General features: G+C 39.3%; 1 protein-coding gene across 1 annotated transcript in view; it reads right to left on the bottom strand.

The window, feature by feature from the left end:
* Positions 1-23,139, bottom strand: part of FH (fumarate hydratase) — a 30,728-nt gene extending 7,589 nt beyond the window's left edge. The window contains exons 1-7 of the mRNA XM_049633862.1: positions 22,984-23,139; positions 16,007-16,141; positions 12,999-13,109; positions 11,128-11,304; positions 8,371-8,553; positions 5,471-5,636; positions 11-214 (exon numbers count right to left, since the gene is read on the bottom strand). Coding sequence (XP_049489819.1) covers positions 11-214; positions 5,471-5,636; positions 8,371-8,553; positions 11,128-11,304; positions 12,999-13,109; positions 16,007-16,141; positions 22,984-23,109 — 1,102 coding nt within the window. The 5' untranslated portion in view covers positions 23,110-23,139. The remainder of the gene's footprint in view (positions 1-10; positions 215-5,470; positions 5,637-8,370; positions 8,554-11,127; positions 11,305-12,998; positions 13,110-16,006; positions 16,142-22,983) is intronic.
* Positions 23,140-24,972: the final 1,833 nt, after the last annotated feature.

Below are 24,972 nucleotides of genomic sequence, written 5' to 3'. Positions count from 1 at the left end.
TAGTCATTACCTGGCATGATACTACTTCCTGGCTCATTTTCAGGCAAGATCAGCTCTCCCAGACCTGAGCGAGGACCAGAACCCAGAAAACGAATATCGTTTGCTATCTTCATCAGACTGCAGGCGGTAGTATTCATGGCTCCACTGAGTTCAACCAAAGCATCATGAGCAGCCAGAGCTTCAAATTTATTTGCAGCTGTGACAAAAGGCAACCCTGAAGAAAAAAATAACCCTATGAGTTATCGTCTAAAATTAAATAGTTTTCTAATTTCAGCAAGATAAATAGAAAGTTCCAGGATATGAAAAGCAAAAACAGAAAAAACATATTTACCATTGAAATAAATGTCTCTCAACCATCCATTGATTTTGCCAGCTTTGAAAATGGGTATTCAGAGTAAAGATGGCAGGACCCTAAGCCTGTCTTGTCCCACAAACACAGCATGATAATTATCAAATCATTCTGAACACCCAAGAAATCAATCCGAGGTCTGAGAGAATAAAAACTGCAAGTCTACAAGTACAAAAGCAACCACCTTTTGGAAAGTAGGAGGTGCGAGGGAGATAGAACTATGGATACGGCAGCAAAGAGGGAGCCCTGCTTACAGAGGCTACCACAGCGGAGCGAAAAACCTGAACTCTTGGAGTCGGCTACTGTGGGGGAAACAGATAAGGAAAGAATCCTGAATGTAGCAAGGGAAAAAAAGTCCTTAATCTACAAGGGAGGACAGATCAGGTTCTCAGCAGACCTATCCACAGAAACTTGGCAGGCCAGAAAGGAGTGGCAGGATATATTTAACATGCTGAATGGGAAAAATATGCAGCCAAGAATTCTTTATCCAGCAAGGCTGTCATTCAGAATAGGAGAAGTAGAGTTTTCCAGACAAACTAGCAGAGTTCATGACCACTAAACCAGCAAGAAATTTTAAGGGGGGCTCTGAATGGAGAAAAAAAAGACTACAAGTAACAAAGACTAAAAAGGATCAAAGAACATCACTACAAACACCAGCTCAGATAACACAATGGCACTAAATTCATATCTTTCAATAATCTCTTTGAATGTAAATAGACTAAATGCTCCAATCAAAAGACACAGGGTATCAGAATGGATTAAAAAAACAAGATCCATCTATATGCAGCCTTCAAGAGACTCACTACTATTGACCTAAAGACACCTGCACTGAAAGTGAGGGAGTGGAGAACCATCTATCATATTAATGGACACCAAAACAAAGCCAGAATAGCCATACTTATATCAGACAAACTAGATATAAAAACGACTGTAACAAGAGATGAAGAAGAGCATTGTATTATAATTAAGTGGTCTATCCATCGAGATCTAACAACTGTAAATATTTATGCCCCCAATTTAGAAGCCCCAAATATATAAATAAATTAATGATAAACATGAAGAAACTTATTAATAATGATACAATAACAGTAAGGGACTTTAACATCCCACTTACAACAATGGACAGATCTAAGCAGAAAATTAACCAGGAAACAATGGCTTTGAATGACACACAGACTAGATGGACTTCACAGATATATTCAGAACATTTCATCCTAAAGCAGCAGCATATACATTCTTTTTGAGTGCCCATGTAACAGTCACATACTGGATCACAAATCAGCCCTCAACAAGTACAAAAAGATCAAGATCAAATCATGCATATCTTCAGACCACCATGCTACGAAACTTGAAGTCAACCACAAGAAAAATCTGAAAAACCCTCAAATTCATGAGGTTAAAGAATACCCTACTAAAGAATGAATAGGATAACCAGGAAATTAAAGAGGAAATTAAAAAATGCATGGAAGCAAATGAAAATGAAAAGATGACAGTCTAAAACTTTTGGGATACAGCAAAGGCAGTCCTAAGAGGGAAGTATATTGCAATACAGGTCTACTTCAAAAAGAAAAGTCTCAAATAATGGTGCCAGAAAAGAAACAGAAAATAAAGCCTGAAGCCAGCAGAAGAAGGGAAATAATAAATATTAGAGCAGAAATAAACAATATAGAAACACAAAAAAAACAGATCAACAAAACTAAGAGCTGGTTCTTCGAAAGAATTAATAAAATTAATAAACCCCCAACCAGACTTATCAAAAAGACAAAGGACCCAAATTGATAAAATTTTGAATAAAAGAAGAGAGATCACAACCACCACCACAGAAATACAAATAAGAGAATACTATGAAGAAATATATGCCAATAAACTAGGACAAATTCCTAGAAACTTACGAACTACCAAAACTAAAACAGGAATAAATAGAAAATTTTAACAGACCGATAACCAGCCAAGAATTTGCATCAGTAATTTAAAATCTCTCAACCAAGAAGAGTCCAGGGCCAGATGGCTTTCCACAGGAATTCTACCAGCATTTAAAGAAGAGTTAATACCTATTTTTCTCAAACTGTTCAAAAAAATAGAAATGGAAGGAAAACTTCCAAACTCCTTCTATGAGGCCAGCATTACTTTGATTCCAAAAACAAAGACCCCACTAAAAAGGAGAATTATAGGCCAATATCCCTGATGAACACAGATGCAAAAATTCTCAATAAAATACTAGCAAATCGAATTCAACAGTACATTAAAGGAATTATTCACATGGTCAAGTGGGATTTATTCCTGGGCTGCAGGGTTGGCTCAATATTCACAAATCAATCAATGTGATACACCACACTATGAAAAGAACCATAGAATACTTTCAGTAGATGCATAAAAAGCACTTGACAAAATACAGCATCAATTCTTGAAAAAACCCTCAACAAAGTAGGGGTAAGATGAAACATACCACAAGATCATAAAGGCCATCTACAAAAGACCCACAGCTAATATCATCCTGAGTGAGGAAAAACTGATAGCCTTTCCCCTACAATCAGAAAGAAAACAAGGATGTCCACTCTCACCATTTCTACTTAACATAGTGCTGGGAAGTCTTAGCTTTAGCAATCAAACAACAAAAAGTAATAAAGGGCATACAAACTGGAAAGGAAGAAGTCAAACTTTCACTATTTGCAGACAACATGAAATCTGTTGCATCTCTATACACCAAACATGATGCAGCAGAAAAAGAAATTGAAGAATCGACCCCATTTGCAATTGCACCAAAAACAATAAGATACCTAGGAATAAACCTAACTGAAGAGGTAAAAGATCTGTACTCCGAAAACTATGAAACACTTATGAAAGAAACTGAAGTGGACACAAAGAAATAGAAAAGCATTCCCTGCTCATGGACTGAAGAACAATCATTGTTAAAATGTCTGTACTACCCAAAGTCATCTACACATTTAATATAATCCCTATCAAAAATACTAAGGGCATTTTTCACAGAATTAGAACAAACAATCCTAAAATTTGTATGGAACCACAAAAGACTCCAAATATCCAAAGCAATTCTGGAAAAGGAAAACAAAACTGGCAGCATCCACGATTCCAGATTTCAAGCTGTGTTACAAAGCTGTAGTGATCAAGACAGTATGGTACTGGCACAAAAACAGACACTCAGATCAATGGGACAGAACAGAGAACCCAGAAATGAACTCACAACTATAGGGTCAAGTAATCTTTGACAAAGCAGGAAAGAATATTCAATGGAAAAAAGTCTCTTCAACAAAGGTGTTGGGAAAACTGGATGGCGATGTGAAGAATGAAACTGGACCCCTTTCTTACACCACATACAAAAATAAATTCAAAATGGATGAAAGACCTAAATGTGAGACAGAAAACCATCAAAATTCTAGAGGAAAACACAGCCAGCAACCTCTTTGTCCTCCATGTAGCAAGTTCTTACTAGACAAGTGGCCGGAGGCAAATAAAAGCAAACATGAGCTATTGTGACTTCATCAAGATAAAAATCTTCTGCACAGGGAAGGAAACAATCAACAAAACTCAAAGGTAACCTACCAAATGGGAGAAGATATTTGCAAATGATATATCAGATAAAGGGAAAGTATCTAAAATCTATCATGAACTTATCAAACTCAACACCCCAAAAAATAAATAGCCCAGTTAAGAAATGGGCAGAAGACATGAATAGACACTTCCAAAGAAGACATCCAGATGGGTAGCAGATACATGAAAACATGCTCAACATCACTCATCATCAGGGAAATACAAATCCAAACCACAATGAGATACCACCTCAGACCTGTCAGAATGGCTAAAATTAACAACTCAGGAAACAGGTGTTGACAAGGATGTGGAGAAAGGGGAACACTCTTACACTGTTGGTGGGAGTGCAAACCAGAGCAGCCCCTCTGAACACTATGTAGGTTCCTCAAAAAACTAAACAAGGAACTAGCCTACAACCCAGCAACTGCACTACTAGGTATTTCTGCAAAGGGTACAAAAGTACAGATTTGAAGGGTTACATGCACCCCAATGTTAATAGCAGTATTATCAACAATAGCCAAACAATGGGGAGAGCCCAAGTATCCATCAAATGATGAATGGATAAGGATGTGGTGTATACATACGTATATGTGTGTGTGTGTGTGTGTGTGTGTATATACATATATACATACATATATATATATATATATATATATGCATACACACAACAGAATATTACTCAACCATCAAAAAAGAATGAAATCTTGCCATTTGCAATGATGTGGATGGAGCTAGAATGCATTATGCTAAACGAAATAAGTCAATCAGAGAAAGACAAATACCATACGATTTCATTCATATGTAGAATTTAAGAAACAAAACAGATGAACATGGGAAGGGGGGAAAAAGAGGAGAGTTTGTTCACAGAGAACAAACTGAGGGTTGATGGAGGGAGGTGGGTGGGGGATGGGCTAGATGGAGGATGGGTACGAAGGAGGGAACTTGTGATGAGCACCGGGTGTTGGATGTAAATAATGAATCAATGAATTCTAACCCTGAAACCAATATTGCACTGTATATGAACTAAAATTTAAATGAAAATTAAACAACAGAAGAATAAAATGGGTATTCAAAACAGCTTTAAAGGGAAAATAATTGTAATACCACCACAGAGTAAACAAGCTAGCACTGACAGATTTTAATTGCATACTGTATGAATCATAGGTGGGAAACTTTTAAAAGGCAAAAGGACTAACATTACCACTTCTTTTTTTTTTTTTCAACGTTTTTTTATTTTTATTTTTGGGACAGAGAGAGACAGAGCATGAACGGGGGAGGGGCAGAGAGAGAGGGAGACACAGAATCGGAAACAGGCTCCAGGCTCCGAGCCATCAGCCCAGAGCCTGACGCGGGGCTCGAACTCACGGACCGTGAGATCGTGACCTGGCTGAAGTCGGACGCTTAACTGACTGCGCCACCCAGGCGCCCCACCACTTCTAAAATAGATATAAAACACACGCTTGATGGGAAAATATTATTTTTAACTTTAAATTCACAAGAATTTAAAGGAGAAACACCTAGAAAATATATGGACCAAAACAAAAATGAGTCACAATTCATATTATCACTAACCTGTGAGTGCAGCCACTTTTGCAGCAACCTTTTCTGCAAAGCCAATTCTAGTATTTAAACCAGTACCAACAGCAGTGCCTCCAGCTGCGAGCTCATAGATTCTTGGCATGGCGGCTTTTATTCTCGTCATTGCATATTTCACTTGTTGAACATAACCACTAAATTCCTGAAAACAGAAGGAAAAGAAGGTGAGAATATAGAATTTCCTAATGGCTGACAAGTTACTCTGACTGCATGAAACAAGAATTCCTTTAAATATGTTTCAGCTACTAAGTTATGAGCTACCAAGTGGTATTTGTACATTTTACTTCATATAATGAGCAAAGTATAAGGAAGAATGAGGATTTGTAAACCTATAAGGTGGGACGATGCCACTGAGGATGATATGTAGCCTGTTTATAATCTCCTCTTTTACTAGAAAGCAAAGAAAAACAACACAGAAAATCAGGATTAAAAAGAACTTTAATACATTAAACTGTTGGTTTATTTGCAGGTGATTTCTTATTTTTTGGTGTATCCTAGACAACTCTCCCATGACAAATGGAAACAGACATTTTCTCCGAACAATTTCAGTTTAAAAACCTAACAGAGAACAGAAAGGTGCTTCACAAGGTCTCAAGAAGCTGAATGACTCACTGAACAGCACAAGCAGCACAAGAAGGTAACAGGTTAGAGTAAGATTATAGCTTCAGGATGCAATTTAATTCTGCTCTTAATGTCACACTGGTTCTCAAAATAGGACATACTTTAAAAAGGTAACCACAGAATTTCTTGTGTCTGAACACAGCAAGGCCCCTTTTAAGAATTATGCAGGGACACTGCTAGGAATTTGCCCAAGGGATACAGGAGTACTGATGCATAGGGGCACTTGTACCCCAATGTTTATAGCAGCACTCTCAACAATAGCCAAATTATGGAAAGAGCCTAGATGTCCATCAACTGATGAATGGATAAAGAAATTGTGGTTTATATACACAATGGAATACTACGTGGCAATGAGAAAGAACGAAATATGGCCTTTTGTAGCAACGTGGATGGAACTGGAGAGTGTGATGCTAAGTGAAATAAGCCATACAGAGAAAGATAGATACTATATGGTTTCACTCTTATGTGGATTCTGAGAAACTTAACAGAAACCCATGGGGGAGGGGAAGGAAAAAAAAAAAAAAAAAGAGGTGAGAGTGGAAGAGAGCCAAAGCATAAGAGACTGTTAAAAACTGAGAACAAACTGAGGGTTGATGGGGGGTGGGAGGGAGGGGAGGGTGGGTGATGCGTATTGAGGAAGGGCACCTTTTGGGATGAGCACTGGGTGTTGTATGGAAACCAATTTGACAATAAACTTCATATACTGAAAAAGAAAAAAAAAAAAGAATTATGCAGGGACAAAGGCATAAACCAGAACTCAGCTGAGCAAGCCAGGATGTATGGTTACAGTAGAGTTGTCTTTTTTTCTGCCTAAAAACACTGAAAAACCATGAATACTTTTGATTAGTATTAGGATATATTACTATTTGAAAAGAAAACATTTTAGGAGATATAACTCCTTTCAGGTAGACCTGATCCATCGATCCAGGATCACTAATACATACACTGGCTGGATTCACTTAAGAAGTCTATTTTTACTGGGGAAAACCTGCATAAACTCAAAAGACAGTTCCAATAAAAGCAAGTGTAAATGCTCTGGTAAGATAAAGTAGAAGAGAAAACGGCTTCTGATGTAACAGGGGGACTGATGATCTTACAGAGGAGGCTGGCACAGCCCAACCAGACTCTGGCATGGTGGTTTTCCCACACGGGACAAACAGAAAGGAAAACGTTAGAAACCAGGGGATCCTCCAGCTTCAGACACACACTGTTCCTCCGCGGGCACCACGCCTAGGGCTAAGAACCCACGACGCAAAGAGAAGACAGACCAAGCCTTCAGAGGCAGCTGAAGCCAGGGAGCTTGCTTCACTCCTAGCATCTGTATTCCAATTAATCATTTCATTTTCCCCACTCCTTCTGTAATGAGATTAAGCTAAGTAATCAAGCTTTTGCAGTGTTCATCCTAGTGAAACTACAAGTGAGAATCTTTTCAAGCAAGCAAGCAGCACACTCTCACCTCACCTCACCTCAATTTCTGCAACTCTATCACTTGATATTTGGTATATATAACCATCTTTTGGTATCAAATTTACGTATGCCCTATCTCCCAAACTAAACTATGAGAGAGTTTTACTATCAAAAACTATTATCCGTATTCCCGTCATTTCCTTCACGGTGCATGCCATTAGACATTCTTCAAGGCACCGATCAAGAAACACAAAAATACCTTCCGGTATTTGGGGGAAGAGAGTAATCCTCTTTCACATGTGGCCCAATACAATCTTACAGAGTCAGATATGCCGTGATTAATCAATTTAAAAGTAATTTTTATGGAGCCTACGAATCTAGAGTAAGAGACAAAAGGAGACAAGATAATTGATCCTGGTGAAGGTGAAGATGGGGATGATGGCAGCTAACACCTGCACGTGCTTATTACTGTGGTCCCCATGGTTCTAAGCACTTAGTGAACCAGTTCATTTGAACCTCACAACGACGCTATGATAGAGATAGCATTCTCCTCATTTTAAAGCTCAGAAAACTGAGGCACAGAAAAGCTAAGTAATTTTCCCAAGGTCCCACAGCTTGTACTCAGCAACGCTAAGCTCTTGACCAGGCCCGACTGCCCCCAGACCGGCTCAGTGCTCCTCCCTCAGAGGATGTCAGTAAAGCTACTGATTGGTTAATGCAGAGCAATCTGTGCCAGTGAACTCAACTGTGATGAACTTGGACCTCTGAACTAGTATGATTTGGAGGGTAATGTGTCGGCCATCTGCAGCAACCCCCAAATTGAATCAAATCCAATCACACTCCTATACCTGCCCAAGAGTGAGTGGAACAGCGTCCTGGGTGTGAGTGCGCCCAATTTTGATGATCTGGGCAAACTCTTTGGATTTGGCTTCGAGAGCATCATGCAGCTTCTGTAGCCCTGGCAGGAGCACCTCATGAACTTCTACAGCAGCAGCAATGTGCATCGCTGTGGGAAAGGTATCATTCGAACTCTGTTGGAAAATTTACAAAAAATGCAAAATGTTAAATCAGAAGCAACAAAAAACACACTTGAATATCCCTATTAAACATCTCGCTAAATGATTACTCGAAACTCATGCATTTAGTGCTCAATTACATTTATGTGTGGCAAGTCAGAGGTCACTTGAGATCAAATAAGAAGCAACCTGGTTTAACCAACTCAGGACTGGATTATATATGCAGCTTACTATCATATATTATTATTGTATCTGCTAATAAATGACAACAAAACCTAAAGAAGTACAATTAACAACTGCATGTAAGGAGAGCAATAATAAAACATCCTACAGTTCTACAGTGCAAACAGTCCTTTACAAACATTTCTTCTTTCATTAAACTTGAGGAAAATTCTTATAAGATAGGTCAACACTTTAAAAACAGGAAGCCAAGCTCTCAAAGATATGTGACTTGCCAAAATATTTAGGAACTGGCAGAACTGGGACCTGACAAGGTAGTTCACACTCCACGCTCTGTAATCAACTGAAACCCCATACTTTTAAACTATTATGTTATTTAAAATGATACATTGTAACTTCTTACTATGGAAAATATCAAACCACTCACAAAAGTAGAGTGAATGGTATAATAAACACTCAAGTACCTACACCAAAACTCGAACAATTATCAGCACAAGCCAATCTTGCCTCACCTGTAGCTCTACCCAACTCCTCCATCAGACCATACATGCTGGATTATTCTCATGCAGACTTCAGACTGAAGTATATATAAAAGTTTATATTTAATTGCAAGTAATAAGTTTGAAAAATTCTTCATACAATAAATTTATGTGAAAACACTTCCCCGTTAACATTTAAAAATATATTAAATAACACCTAGCACCAGATCTTGAGTTCTAAATATTTTCCAGTAAGATCCTCTGAGAGTTCCTTGGAAAAATGGGTGCTGACGGGGGCTAGGACAGGGAAAACACTGATGAGCATGGAACACCTAGTGGTATAAGAAAGCAAAGAACTGCTTTTAAAAAAAAAAAAAGAAAGAAAAAAAAAATGGATGGCACATCCAAAGGACACACAAATGTGGTGGCACATCCAAAGGACACAGGGCCAACCCAGAGGGCTTCCAAAGCTGGAACGATGTGAGCAACAACATAAGTAACAGTACTGGGTTAGGACCTTAGGAATAAAATAAATATTCGCGAATTCATGTCGATACACATCAACAGTTAAATAAATATGTAAGTGGGGGGGGGGGAGGGAGACAGAAGAGGACAAATCTTTACAGACAAGTTTCAATAAATACACGTAGAAGGACTGAGAGGAGTAGAAAATCACCACTAAAACGCCACAGTAGTAACTGCTATAGGCAAGATCCACTATTGCATGCTAACACTGGTGGGCAAAAGTTTAAGGAGAAAGAAGATATTTGCAGTCTAAACATTACATATCAATTCTGTGTTGATTTTAACATATGACCAAAAATTTCTTGATACTACTTCCTTTAGCAAGTGAAGCTTAAGTGCAATGCCTGAGCACAGGCAGACGTCAGTGACTCACTTCCAACAGAAAATGGAAGGTGGAGAAGCCCTGCAGACCCCGCCTAACCAAGTGATTAAAGTCAGCGTCACCAGTCCCAAGTCACAGGCCATCACATACCCCTGCCGTGAAGCAAGAAGAGCCCTTCACTTCTGAACAGTCTTGCCCAAATCCACAGTCTCTGTCCACTTATGAGAGAGCATCAAACAAACCCAAACTGAGGGACGTTCCACGAAATACCTGACCGCTACTTTCACAAGTGTCAAGGTGACAAAAGACAAACTGTCAAGAGACTGGAGTGGACTAAGAGAACATGACTAAATGCAATGTGTAGTCTGGACTGCATCTTGCAAGAAAACAAAAGATGTTGGTAGAAAACGAGGGAAATCCTAAAAACGTCTGTTTAGTTAATAGTATTGTATACCAATATTAATTTCATTGCGTGGTAAATATACCAGGGTTATAAAAATTGTTTGACATTAAGGGAAACTGAGAGAAGGGTATACAGGAACTCTTTGAGGTATCTTTGTAATTCTTTCAGAATTCTAAAATTACTTAAAAATAAAGAGTTTTTAAAAAATAAACCAAATAATGTGGCGCCCGGGTGGCTTAGTCAGTTAAGCCTCTGACTTCAGCTCAGGTCATGATCTCGCAGTCTGTGAGTTCAAGCTCTGCATCCGGGTCTGTGCTGACAGCTTGGAGTCTGGAGCCTGCTTCGGATTCTATGTCTCCCTTTCTCTCTGGCCCTCCCCTGCTCACACACTCTCTCTCTCTCTCTCAAATAGGACTACACATTAATAAATAAACAAACAAACCAAACAATACAAATATACATATACTAAATTCAGGTGTCCTAATAGGGATTTTTATGAAGTTTAAGGCATAGACCCAAGATTCTTAAAAGAAATAAGAACCCATGTAAGAAGTCCTTTCTACTAAAGAATATAAGCCTAGTGAAGCTTCTTTGCCAAAAAGCTAACGCCTGTTTTACAAGAATAATCTCAGGTATTCTTTTCAATTTATAACCAAGAAAAGAGGAGATGGTACACTGACCTGGCTTTTATTAACGTGATCATTGGGATGCACAGGTTTCTTGCTACCAAGTTCACCTCCCAGCATTTCAATTGCTCTATTGCTAATGACTTCATTTACATTCATATTTGTCTGGGTTCCTGATCCAGTCTGCCATACCACAAGTGGAAAATGATCATTTAATTTACCTTCAGCTACCTGCAGAAAAAGAAATTTAAGAAATGAATTTTTAAAAATAAGCAGTATTCAATATTCACGTAAACTACCGTAATCAACTACAAGTAAGTGATCGCCTATAAAGTGCTAAAGATGCCCACTTCTCTCATATGCTACGTGATTTTCAGATGGTGCTGCACAGCTTGTGGTTGTCCAGGAAGTCCAAGCTTCAGGATCCCAGGTTCCAACCACTGCTACTTATAAAACGAAAATTTCATCTATTCTGAAAGATGCAATTTCATGGATTCCAAATGAAAACTGAATCAAAGCTATCTTTCTTCTGTATCTCCAACTGCCTCTTCTAATAACATCCAGATAGGGCCACCTGTAAAGGCTGGCACATGTGGTAAGTTTTTAGGTACACTGACTGCAGTGCTCAGCGGGAACATCCAACAGATGTTACAGCTGGAGTCAGCATGATAATGAACGAATTACTTGAAAATGAGTTTGCTGATAGTTACTTCACTGCAGATGTCCAATGAGTAGCAACTGCCAAGTGCAGAGACATACACACAGTCCAGATCTATCCCTGCTTCTGTCATATTTTTATGTGTCAGTTCTTGAATTATAAGCTAAGAGAGTTAGTGGTTAACTTCAGCTTCTAGAATGATTTTAGCTTGAAAAAAATTAGCATGCACCTTAGAAAATTAGCACCTTAAATAATTAGTTCATTTTAAAGTAAAACTTTTTTCCTAGTTATATAAAAATAATAGATGATCAGTGTGGAACATTTTGAGAAGTGAAAACGTTATAAATTACAACAGCCCTACCCCTCAGGAACAGTGACTCTTGGCACACAATTACGATCATTAAATATATTTATTTAGGGGCACCTGAGAGGCTCAGTCGGCTAAGCGTCTGACTTTGGCTCAAGTCACGATCTCATGGTTCATGAGTTCAAGCCTCATGTCAGGCTCTGTGCTGATAGCTCAGAGCCTGGAGCCTGCTACAGATTCTGGGTCTCCCTCTCTCTCTGCCCCTCCCCTGCTCATGCTCTCTCTCTCTCTCTTCTCTCTCAAAATAAATAAATATTAAAAAAATATTTTTTTAATTTTTAAAAATAAATGAATACATATTTTGCTACTCTCCCCACCCCATACTTCTTTCATGCTAGGTTTATCCTAGAACATTCTTCAAGAAACCAATTTTCTATCGCTTCACAATATAACTTGTATAAGCATCTGTTATGGTCGGATACAGTCTAATTTGTTACTATCATAAATAGTACTGCAATGAACGCCACTACATATACAGCTTTTTAACTGTTATCTCTGACTATGTCCTTAAGATTACATGAAAAGCGGATTAGTGACATTACAATTCCATACATATCATCATCAAATAACCTACTAGTTTTAAAAGGAATCATGTATACATAAAATAAAAAGTCAAATCTGTAAGTTTAACACCGCCTCTTCAAGTTTTCTTTAAATTATATAAATTAAAAGGAAAAGTCAAGAGAATTAAAAAGGCATAAGATCATCCAGAAATTCTGCCACAATATTTTAAACACCATATTAATATTCATCCTAACCAAACAAGAAGGCTGCCACATTACCCTGAAATTCATTAACTCAGGAACTCAGTGGCCCTTTCCTCCGCCCGGGCCTGACAGCATCTCGTAAACGCAAGGGGCCTGATGCCACTGCGTAAACAGCACACTTATGGGCTCCTACCTCATCGGCTGCCTTCATTATCGCATTAGCAATCTTCGAATCAAGACCATAATCCTGGTTTACTTCAGCAGCCGCTCGCTTCAAGATTCCAAAAGCTTTAATAACTGGGATCTAAAATGAATCAGAAAAACATCTCAAATTATCAAGTTTTGTTTAGCATAAAAAATTAAGATTAATATTTTATGCAAGTGCAAAAACTAAGTAAACACTAACTGAAGCAACACTACAGTAACATAGGATTACAGACAGATAGGCGTGGAATGGACCAAGATTCACCATGTACCTGTTTAGGGAACCAAACGAAAGCAAGTATGTTGACTCGTTTTACACATGTGTGTATTCCCTCCACACAAACACCAATGTACCTACCACTCATTCTACTTTTTTATAATATGTTACAATGTATATGTGTTTATATACATAAAAACAAACGGTGCTCAATCATTTCACCAGCAAGCACCATTATTTTCCCTCACTGGATCTCATACCACATCATTATTTTTCTTTTTTCTCTTTAAAAGCAATAAAAATAAAAATAATATTTAACTGCCAATAAGTTTTGAATAACCAGTTATTAAATGGGTATCATTTCATCCCAAAGTCAAAAAGCATGATATTCTAGTTATTGAGGGCTTGACACTCTGTAAGTCATTGAATATTTCTTCAAGCCCAGGGTACTACACACTGATACATCTAACTGAATTTCAAACCCTTTCAGTTTGCAGATCTTTTCACTTCCAGCTCGGAATCACCTCACCAAATTTAAAGGGATGAAACTGAGTAACTTTTGATGACGTTTTAATGAAATGATATCTGGTTTTTGTAAGATGAAAGAATTATGTGTTCTTGCCAAAATTAATAGTGCAGATGGTAGTCTGGATTCCATACCAGCTTTGAAGGGAGAGAGAGTGCAAGCAAGAAAGGAAGGGTGGGGAAAAGAGGAAGGAATAGCACAATGGAAGCTACAGTCCTCAAGGGAAATCAAGGTGAAAAAAAAACAAAAGGAAGGAACAGGACACGTTAAACCTGGGCCAAAGAGAGGATACACTGAGGGGCAAACTGAAAAGGAAATAACTAAAGAGTTTTTCTATTTTGAATTCAAAGAAACTAAAATGAAAACATTTTAAGTGTTCTACCCAAATGAGATAGAGACAAATGGCACATAGGATTCGAAACTTAAAAACTTTAAACATGAAACAGATGCGGGACACCTGGGTGGCTCAGTTTGTTAAGCATCTGACTCTCATTTTGGCTCAGGTCATGATCTCATGGTTCGTGGGATCGAGCCCCCTGCATCAAGCTCTGCACTGACAGTGCAAAGCCTGCTTGGGATTCTCTCTCTCTCACTGTCTCTCTGTCCCTCCCCTGTTCATGCATGTGCTCTAATAAACCTAATAAAAAAAATTAAAAAAAAAAAAACATGAAACAGATGGGAATTGAAATTTCTACAGGAGCACACTGGTGGTGGCTTAAGCTACCGCCAGAGTCCTAAGCGACAGCCTGTCAGCTCTGGCCATCCAAATGAAGTGACTCACCCCAGTGTCTACAGACTCGTAAAAACAAAAGAGGGTCACAGCAGAGTTTCACTGAACACTACTACAATAAAATGGTAAAAGGACACTGGGGAGAAAAGAAGGGTCTCATTACTCTTAATTGACTCACATTGGAAGCTCATAATCTTTTTTGGTTTTGTTTTCCGTTGGACCTCAGGGGCAAAGGGCTGGGTTTACTCATACTACTCAGGTCAGGGCACATCATCGCCTGCTTTATATTTTTAAAAGTTCAGGATCTTAACGGAGATGAAACAAAACGTGACAAAACAGATACCCCACAAGTCCACCTTTTACAGACGTGTCATGTGCATAGCTGCCCAGTCTCTGGAGCAGCAGCGGCAATCACACCCCCCAGAACCCCATCCCTCGCCGCCTGAAGCAGGACCGTGAAGAAGTGACATGCTTGCTCCTACCAACGCTGATTAGGACTGACCTCCTTACTCCCAAGAGTTGAACTAGATGAGGATATTTTAGGATCAGCTGCTACCCTCTGTCGCCTAACCACGTCGCCTGACCCGAGTTTACCTCATCACCAAGACAGCGGTCAGTGACAATGACAAAAAAAGATTTTCCTCAAAGAAGAGTCAACTGCAGCCACTTGTAAAATCGTATAAGCCTGTCAAAGATTCAGTCGTAAAGGCTTAGGAATGGGTTGAAGTTCCATATGGAAGTTAAAATTATTGTATGATAGAAGTGTACTTCGAAGACAGCTATTAAACCATATCTCACCGGAGGAAGGCTGGCTACTCCTAGGCTCCTATCCTACCCTGCACTGTGGCACCGACTAGTGCTCACAGTGCAGATGGGCTCCAGCAGCACAGGTAATCTACTCCTTCAGTTCTTTTCACACTCTGACATCTCTGAAACCAAGGCACATCAATGACACGTCACAGCTCTGACAGCCTTTCTCTTCTGGGGCTACATAACGGTGTATCTTCTAACTGACGTCATCTTAAATTTAACGAAACACGGTAGAAAGTTTTCTAATCAATCATTCGTGTAGCAATGAACATGTACTTATGTATTACCTATTATATGCCAGATATGGTTAAGAAGAATATTTTTATGTATTTGTGTATGCTTTCCTAGAAACTGCAACCAAGAAAGATAGAAAATATAATATTGAAGAAAAATGTTTTCTTTTAAACCAGGTTAAAAAATTAAGTATTGAAACTAAAAATGTTTAAACTGTAAAATTCTAGTAAAAATCTGAATAATCCCAGCAAGAATAAAAAGACAAGTCACTGAGTTCTATCAAATAAAACTCTAAAATATTCAAAGTCACAGCTCAAAATAATAGTATTAAAGTTCAAAAAGCTCTTTGATATTTTAAAGAGAAATATCTTACTATTCACAAAGCCAGTTACATAATAACTTCATGTTTTAACTCTGTAAAATATTTATTTATAAAGTGACTCATTTGAATAAAGCCAATACTTCCACAAAACCACTTACTGGCATGCGCTCCGTCACACCTCCAATTTTAAAGTTCATCGTGGATCTCACAGTCTGGGCGCCATAATACTTATCATTTGGGACCTTGAGTTCACCAAAAGTATCAAACTCTATCCGAAAGGAATTTTGGCTTGCCTAAAGAGAAAAATAAGACGCTATTATAGCTTAAAAAGAAACCGAGTATCAAAGCAATAACACCTTGTCAGCTGTAAGGGGAAAGAAACCTTAGTAAGTACCATAAAGACCAAAAAATCCCATTGGATTCTCATTCTACCACCCAGTTCTTTTCTTGAGAATTTTTTTGTCATTTTTTTTTTTTCAATTTGGATACAGTTGACACCCACAATGTCACATTAGTTCCAGGTGTCCAACATGATGACTCCACAACTCCATGTCCATGCTGTGCCCGCCACAGTACAGCTACCCTCTATCACCACACAACACTGTTACAATACCATGGACTATTGCCTTATGCCGTACCTTTTATTCTGGTGATTTATTCATTCCATACCTGAAAACCTGTACCTTCACCCATTTTGCCCACCTCCCCCATCCCCCACCTCTTTGGCAACCAGCAGTTGGTGCTCTGTATTTATGGGTCTGATTCTGCTCTGTGTTTATTCCTTTGTTTTAAAAATTCCACATAGACGTGAAATCATATGGTATTTGTCTTTCTCTGACTTATTTCACTTAGAATAGTACCCTCTAGGTCCATCCATGTTGCAAACGTCAAGATCTCATTTTTTTTCTATGGCTGAGTAATATTCCACTGTGTATATATATCACATCTTGTTTATCCATTGGTCTATCAATGGACATTTGGGCTGTTTCCATATCTTGGCTGTTGTAAGTAGTGCTACGATAAACACGAGGGTGTATCTATCTTTTTGAATTTTTTTTATTTCCTTTGGGTAAATACCCAGCAGTGGAATTACTGGATCTTATGGTATCCTTATTTTTAATTTTTTGAGGATTCTCCGTACTGTCTTCTACAGTGGCCACACCAGTTTGCATTCCCATCAAAAGTGCACAAGGGTTCCTCTTTCTCTACATCCTCACCAACACTTGTTATTTGTCTTTTTGATGCTAACCATTCTGACAGGTGTAAGGTGATACAACATAATTGTGGTTTTGATTTGGAGTTCCTTGAAAATTAGTGATGTTGAGCATCCTTTCATGTCTCTGTTGGCCATTTATACATCTTCTTTGGACAAATGTCTATTCAGGTCTTCTGCCCATTTTCAATCAGATTATTTGGGCTTTTTGGTGTTAAGTTGTGTAACTTCTTTATATATTTTGGACATTAACCTCTTATCAGATATCATTTTCAAATACTGCAGATTTTAAAGACAGACTGTAGAATTCACATGCTATGCTGAAGTTAAAGAAAGACTCTGAAGCAAAAATAATAACCTTTTCCAGTTCAGAAGTATATCTCCTGTAGGAAAAGCTTTGACCAATTCAATGTGCAGTACTTGGGTTAATCTTTATTTTACAGGAAACTTTAGAAAATGGCCTGAAAATGATACTTTAAAGGTTGTAAATGTTACATACTGAAGCAGAGCTCTGCCATGGTCTACAAATACCAGGCATGAGAGATAGATGAGTGCAATATGAACAGCCCAGGCTTTGCAGTCAAGACAGCCCCCCACTTAGTAGCTGTGTCACCTTCAACAAGTCAACTTTTCCCATCCATAAATTAAACGTACAGACAAGGGAGGATGGGCTAGGTCAGTTCTTAACCTTTTCAGGGCAATGGAACCCTTTGAGAATATGAGGAAAGCTATGGATCCTTTCTCTAGAAAAATGAACACAAATACATATACTGTATGCAAAATCTTACATATGATTTTAGAGAGTTTGTATCTTGAAGCCAATCCACTACCCAGAATAAGAACCCATGATCCCAAGTCCCTATTATGGAGACTCCAAGATTCTATCAAGTACATCAACTTATACTAATAAAAAATAAAAATATATATATTTATACTAATAAAAAATTAACAACTGCTCAACAAATATTTTAGAATACTATAAAAAAGACTTACTGTAAAATAATAAAAAGTTGGAATTTACATGACACTTTATAGCAAGGAGACTCCAGAGAGATACTCAGAGCTTTAATCAGTGTGCATTAATTATGAAATAAACATGGTCAGATGATTCAAAACATTTAAAAATTCCTAGCCAAGTAATTCTGTTTTACTAACAGTCCTCTGAAAAAGAAAAACCTAATTTGTAGTTATACCCTGGGACTAGACAGATTTACAAAACCCTTTATATGTTATAAAGCCTTTTGGATTGCAGAAACAGAAAAGTATCATTGTATCTATGTAGACATATAGTAGTATCACCAATGAGGTACATTTTCTTCTATTGTCTAAAAGTCTGTGGAGGACTGGCTTAAGCCAATAAGAAGCAGCAGATAATAAAAATAATCACACCTCAGCATTCAGTATGCTATGCAGCAAACTCTTCTCGAGCATCACTTTATGAGACTTTTATAATCACTCTAGGAGACTGTGCTATGGCATCTGCACCTCAGAGGAACTGGAGATTTGGAGAGATTAAATAATCTCAGGAGATCACCCAGTTAGCAAGGGGAAAGACCTGAAACCCTCAAAGCCTGGACTGTCAAAACCCAAAAGCTGTTTGGATTTACTACTTTTTTATTACTACTTCCATAAGCCAAGAAATAGAGGGAGTAACTCCAGACTGGCCACAACGGAGCCTTGAGTTGTGCCCCTAACCCCGAAGAATAAAAGGAGGTGGACATGTGTGGTTCGACTTTTCTCTAACAGAGCTTGGTTACACTGACACCACTATACATCACTATAACTTGCTTCCTACCCTGTAGACCCAAAGCACCTGGGGCTCTGTATCTCCGAAGCACTAATGAAAATATTTTGCATTATGATCTCTGTTTTAGGTAGCCTAAATAAATCTTCACGTATGTTAAAGTATACTTTGACCGGATGACACTAGCAATGACAGCAGGGGCACTCAACACATAAACTCAGTGTTCTTCTTCTCATCACCTTGTTAGGAGATAGCAACAAGATGCCAGCTCTAAAAGGAGAATGGTTTCCATCAGTCACTTGTGAAATCAGGTTCAACCCCTTAAATTTACACCACTTTCTGCTTCAAAATTATTAAATTCTCATCATAAGACAGCAGTATCTTTGCCCCCTAAATAACTGGTTGCTCTGATGAAACTCAGATCTATTAAAAGTTACTTCAAAGATCTAGACGAATACATTTTACCACGTTCTTCAGCTTAAACCTTAACAATTTTTGTATTCCAAATCAAGAAACAACAACCTAATCAAATTCTAGGATTCTGACAGTGATCATTAAAAAAGTACAGAAGTCAATCATGGCCCAAATCATAATCTCAGCAAAAACTTCCAAAAATATGCTTACTGTCCCTATAATAAAAATAAACATCCCAAAGTTGCAACAATAAACACCGTCTGCAGCAGCTTAGCTAGCTAGTAACAAACCATTCCAAAAAGCCAAACAGTTATCTCTTCATTTAACCCCAGGAAATATATAGGTTGCATACATTTGTTGAACAGAAACTGAAGCAATGCTGTAAAACACTTTGAAAGGCACCAGGAATTACAGAAAAACTGTAGGGGAGGCTACACTTATGTGGAGTTAGCATCAGTCAGATAAGTACATATATATATATATGGATAGAGGAACAACGAACCAGGTAACTGCCACGTCTCTTCAAACATTCTTTCAAATGTTCTTTACAATAATAACCCACAGAAAAAACCTTCCGACAGTGATCCGGTACATACATAAACACGTGCATACACGCACACAAGGCTGAAACAAAAATTTCATGAAACAGTATGTTATACACCCGTATTTTCTATTCTACGCAATTCTATTAAAATATTAATAATAATAATAATAATAACAATAATACTGGTAGCTACCCACTACACTGATTCCACCATCTACCTATGAGTCCACTTGAGGTCTGAAAAGCACTCGTGTGGTTTTCAAAATCTTCCACATTATCACATACATCATCTCTTCCCAGTGGCCTGGGCATGAAGAGAACGCTCATCCTCAAATAATTGAAAATTATCAGTGCTTTTGAGGATGAAGTGATGAATGGCATCTCTTAAATAGAAGTTTTTGATTCATATAATCCACTGTTACAAAAAAGTAGCATTTCTGAAAACCATGCCTTCATATGCCATAATTCAGAGAGTTTCTAGCAGAAGGCAGTTTATCACTTCAGGTATTTAACACCATGGCTTAAAGAGTTTAACCAGGGGTGCCTGGGTGGCTCAGTCAGTTAAGCGGCCAACTTCGGCTGAGGTCATGATCTCTTGGTCTGTGAGTTTGAGCCCCGTGTCGGCTCTGTGCTGACAGCTCAGAGCCTGGAGCCTGTTTCAGATTCTGTCTCCCTCTCTCTGACCCTCCCCTGTTCATTCTCTGTCTCTCCCTGTCTCAAAAAAAAATAAATAAAACGTTAAAAAAAATTAAAAATAAATAAATAAATAAAATAAAGAGTTTAACCAGCTGAGCATGAGGCAGACACAAAGTGTGACTTCCCAATGGTTCCTGTGAGGCTTGTGCTCATTTAAAATCAGCCCCCCCTTCTGGAGAAGCATGAAGGGTAATGGTCCTGTTCTCTGCAGGCTTATTGCCATTAAGACACAGAAATACCATGTACTGTTAGCAGCCACTAACTCCAGGAACCTCAGAAATTGACGAAATGGTCTCAAAATTTGCATGCCAGTCTAAACCAGAAAAGTCAATAAATACAGGCCTTGAGCCTCTAAGATGTCCCCCTGCACATGCATGTGTAAGATAACCATTAACTAAACCATGGCACTTTCTAAAGAAATGTCTTTCAGATTCTCAGTTTCAGGTGGTTTAAAAGAATATTCAGTGTTCAAGAAAACCCAAATCATTTCTCATGTAAAAGGACAACCTCCAAAGATAAAAATCCAAAGTTTGACTTCACAGCGTTTGGGTTTTAAGTTTCTTTCAGGAAAACTCTGGCTCAACTTAAAATATAGGGTGACCACAAAGTCTTGCAATACTGGCAAATATACAATAAATGTTTTATTGATATTACATTGTAATATAGAAGATATAATCTGTTTCCAGTCTTCATGGCCATCCTGCAGACCATTAAGGAAATACAGAAAAGAAACTTTAAAAGATGTGGGGCTTTCCATCCACCATGCCAGCAAGGCACTGTCAAAGCTGGTCTCCACTACATGTTCTCACTCTCACTGTGCTATTTCTCCTAGGCAGTATTTATCACATTGTAATTAACTGTGTATCATTTCTTTTCTTATTTAAACACCCCCAGTAGTCTCTAAACTCTATGCTTGTAGCAACTGTCTTTTTCAAAGGGCCTGATACATAGCAGGTGTTCAATAAATGCATTATCTTATGCTTGTAGTGACTGTCTTTTTCACAGGACTCAGATGCACAGCCTGCATTCAATAAATGCTATCTTCCTAGTGGATGAACATTTATGGCTCATTTGGATACAAGGTAACTTAGGGCATTTATGGTTATGTAAATTCTCAACAGTAGCAATAAAAAAAAAAGCTTTTAATAAAATCAACACAAAGATTTTGAACTGAGATTACAGGGCAAAAGATAGATTTGGAATTACGGGGGAGGGGGGAATCCTATCTCCATTTGATCTTAGCTAACATTACAACACTAAAAAAGCAAGGCAGTGCTATTTTTTCAATATTTATAACAGGACAGACTCAGTTCTCCAGCCGCCAATTCCCTTTTTACAAAACACTCAGTAAAAAATACATAAATGTTTTAAAGGCTCTAAATGCACTAAAATTATTAGAGCAGGAAACTGCAGGAATATGAAGCACCCCTGATTTTGTAGTTTCAAGTACAGTAATGCGATGAAATTATCTTAAAGTTCACAGTTCAGAACATGTCTTGGGCCTTTGAAATATGCTAGATGGAGGCATTTATTTAATGAGCACCTACTACTTGCCAAACACTGTCAAAGTACTTTCACATGGGCAATCTTGCTGGGTACCTGTAATTATTTCCATTTTACATGCAGACACTGAGGCACAAAGACAAGTTGCCCCAAATCTGAACTTTGAGCAGCAGAGTAGGATTTGAAATCCCATCTCTGACTGCAGAGCTCATACTACAGCACGGTGAACTTGTGCAGAACTGTAACTCTTACTAAACTACCACTTATTCTCCAAACTCCTCCTACCAATACGTGTGTGCCTATGTATTTAAAATGCTCGTCAAAGCCCAAATTACTGAAGGTGACACTCGAAAAAGCAAAGGACTTGAACTTGGACCTTTACCTTCCTTTGGTCTTTCTGAATTAAAAAATACTGACTCAGCTACAGTTCGATCCCATCCAATCTTCCCTAACATACTTAAGGACACTCTGTCCCCCTCAACAAATTTCAAGGTTTTACAAAAGTGGGGAAAACCATCGTCAGCCTACCAAAATTGGCAACTTCGTGAAAAGTAAAATCTTTGAAGTTCCCAAGAACCTTCAACCCCACCCCAAGGCCTGAAAGTTGTTCACCGCCCAGTGGTGATAAAAGGCCGCAGGTCCGGGGCGACGATCGACACTGGGCCTGCTCAGGGGCAGGGGCGGCAGCGGCCCTCGTCCCCCGCCTCCCACCCCGGCACAGTCCCCAGGGCAGCGCCCCAGGGTGGGGGCCTCCGCACCGGCTGGATCGCCGCAGAACGCGCGGCTGGGGTGGGCCCCTACGGAACACCCCAGGGACCCTCGCCGGCTGCTGCAGCCCCTGCCCACGCGCTCACCCGGGGAGGAGGCGGCGCTACGAGGCCCGGAAGCCCGCCACGCGGGCGCGCGGCCCAGGCCGGGGTCGGCCGGGACGCCGCGGGAATCCCTCCCGCCTGCCGGGCCGGCGAGCCGGAGGGCTGAAGGTCACCGCGGGGAGGCCGGGGCTCGGGCGGCCAGCGCTCACCATTCCAGCGGCGTTCAGGGCCCGCAGTGGGAGGACCGGCACGCCTCCGAGGCCGGGAGCTGAGGCTGAGCCGGGAGGCCGCACGAGGCGACGCGAGCGCGCGAGGAGTCGGACGACGCGGTACATGGTGCACCGGGAGCCTGGGTAGAATTTGGGGGCGGTTGAGGCCACGCCTCCACGCCCGCTGTCTGAACACATCCCTCCCACGGCGCCTCGCTCTTGTCCAATCAAGCCGAGGGGGTGGGGTGGGACCAATCGTGAATGGCCAGTAAAGAGAGAGGGGCGGGCTTACCTTCCGTGTTGTTGCGCGGACCCTGGAAGCCCTCGGATTCATTGGAAACTAGGGAGAAGGGAATTATGGGGAAGCAAGTTTACGTTGAAACCTCTTTGAAACAGCTTGATCGCTGTTTGAGGCAGAGGGAGGGCGAGAGTATTAGCTGGTGAATGAGTCAGTGTTGGTTGATGACATTCTAGAAAGATTTATTTATCATATAATCACTCATTACATGTTCTCTCTTTGGAATCTTTTAAAATTTCTTCCAGGGGGCGCCTGGGTGGCTCAGTCGGTCAAGCGTCCGACTTCGGCTCAGGTCATGATCTCCCGGTCCGTGAGTTCGAGCCCCGCGTGGGGCTCTGTGCTGATGGCTCAGAGCCTGGAGCCTGTTTCGGATTCTGTGTCTCCCTCTCTCTCTGCCCCTCCCCTGTTCATGCTCTGTCTCTCTCTATATCAAAAAATAAACAAACGTTAAAAAATAAAATAAAATAAAATAAAATAAAATAAAATAAAATTTCTTCCAGATTACATTTTCCATATAGGAATTTTGGAAATCGAAGCAAAGTATAGACAATGAAATAATAATTATCCATAATGCCAACACTTTAAAAGTCATGTGGAGGTCTCTGCAATTTCCTTTCTCTTCTAAACGGGTACACTCAAGAACTCTCTTTTAAAGTGTAGTGTGGAAGGTGTCCACAGTTACAGGTGATTTTGGAATCTTTATTATTTACATTTAGGTTCTCCCAAGTTTTTTTGCATTGATAATATATGCATGTTCACGTTAAAGGCATATTGTTTTAGTATGAGGTGATGACAGAAAAGCACGAACTGATATAAAATTACATGTGAACCACAGTTTTATCTCTTCTCTCTTCTGCTTTGTATTCCTTGAAACCAGATGACAGTTAATCACGAAAGAAAAACACTGGATGATGTCCAGAAGTCAAAAGTCCAGGACTTGCAAAGCCAAGCTTGTAAGAGTTAGCCTCTGTCAAACCCCTGGGTAACACTGCTTATGTTATTTTGTGATTTATGAATTTGACTCATGCATTTAAAATACGAAAATTTAAATGAGAGAGCATGATCCTTGAACTACAATCAAAACACTCCAAAAAGCTCACCAGAACTCTTTATACCTCAGTGTCACCTCCCTGTGTCAACTCATGGTTCAGAAATTACTAAAATTCTTGATGAGGGGCACCTGGGTGGTTCAGTCAAGCATTTGACTCGGTTTCAGTTTAGGTCATAATCTCATCGTTTCATGGCTTCAAGCTCCACATTGGGTTCTGTCTGCTTGTGATTCTCTTTCTCCTCTTTCTGACGGTCTCCCACTCACGCTCTGAGTCTCTGACTCTCTCAAAAATAAGTAAATGAACTTTAAAAAAAATAAAATACTTGATGAAAAAGTGAAAACAGCAGTTACTTCGAAGTTAGAAGGACAGAATAAAAGAAATTCAGAAATCAAAAGGTAAGGCAATGGTTTCAGAAAGCAATGAACCACCTATCCCATTTGTTTAGGCTTCCCACAATTAAAAGGCAAACAACACAAAGTTTAGTGTGAAAGTAGTATTCTTAGTGTTGTCATCAGTTTGACAGAAAACGACAGGAACATTTACTAACAATCACTATCATTTCCTAGAAAATGCTAACATTTTGATGCACTTGCTGCATATCCTTCATAAACTAAAAGAAATAACAAATTACTAATACTG

The sequence above is a fragment of the Panthera uncia genome, chromosome F1 (genome assembly GCF_023721935.1).
Source record: "Panthera uncia isolate 11264 chromosome F1, Puncia_PCG_1.0, whole genome shotgun sequence".
Lineage (NCBI taxonomy): Eukaryota > Metazoa > Chordata > Mammalia > Carnivora > Felidae > Panthera > Panthera uncia.
Note: the sequence above shows the minus strand (reverse complement) of the source record. Positions and strands in the feature narration are given on the sequence as shown.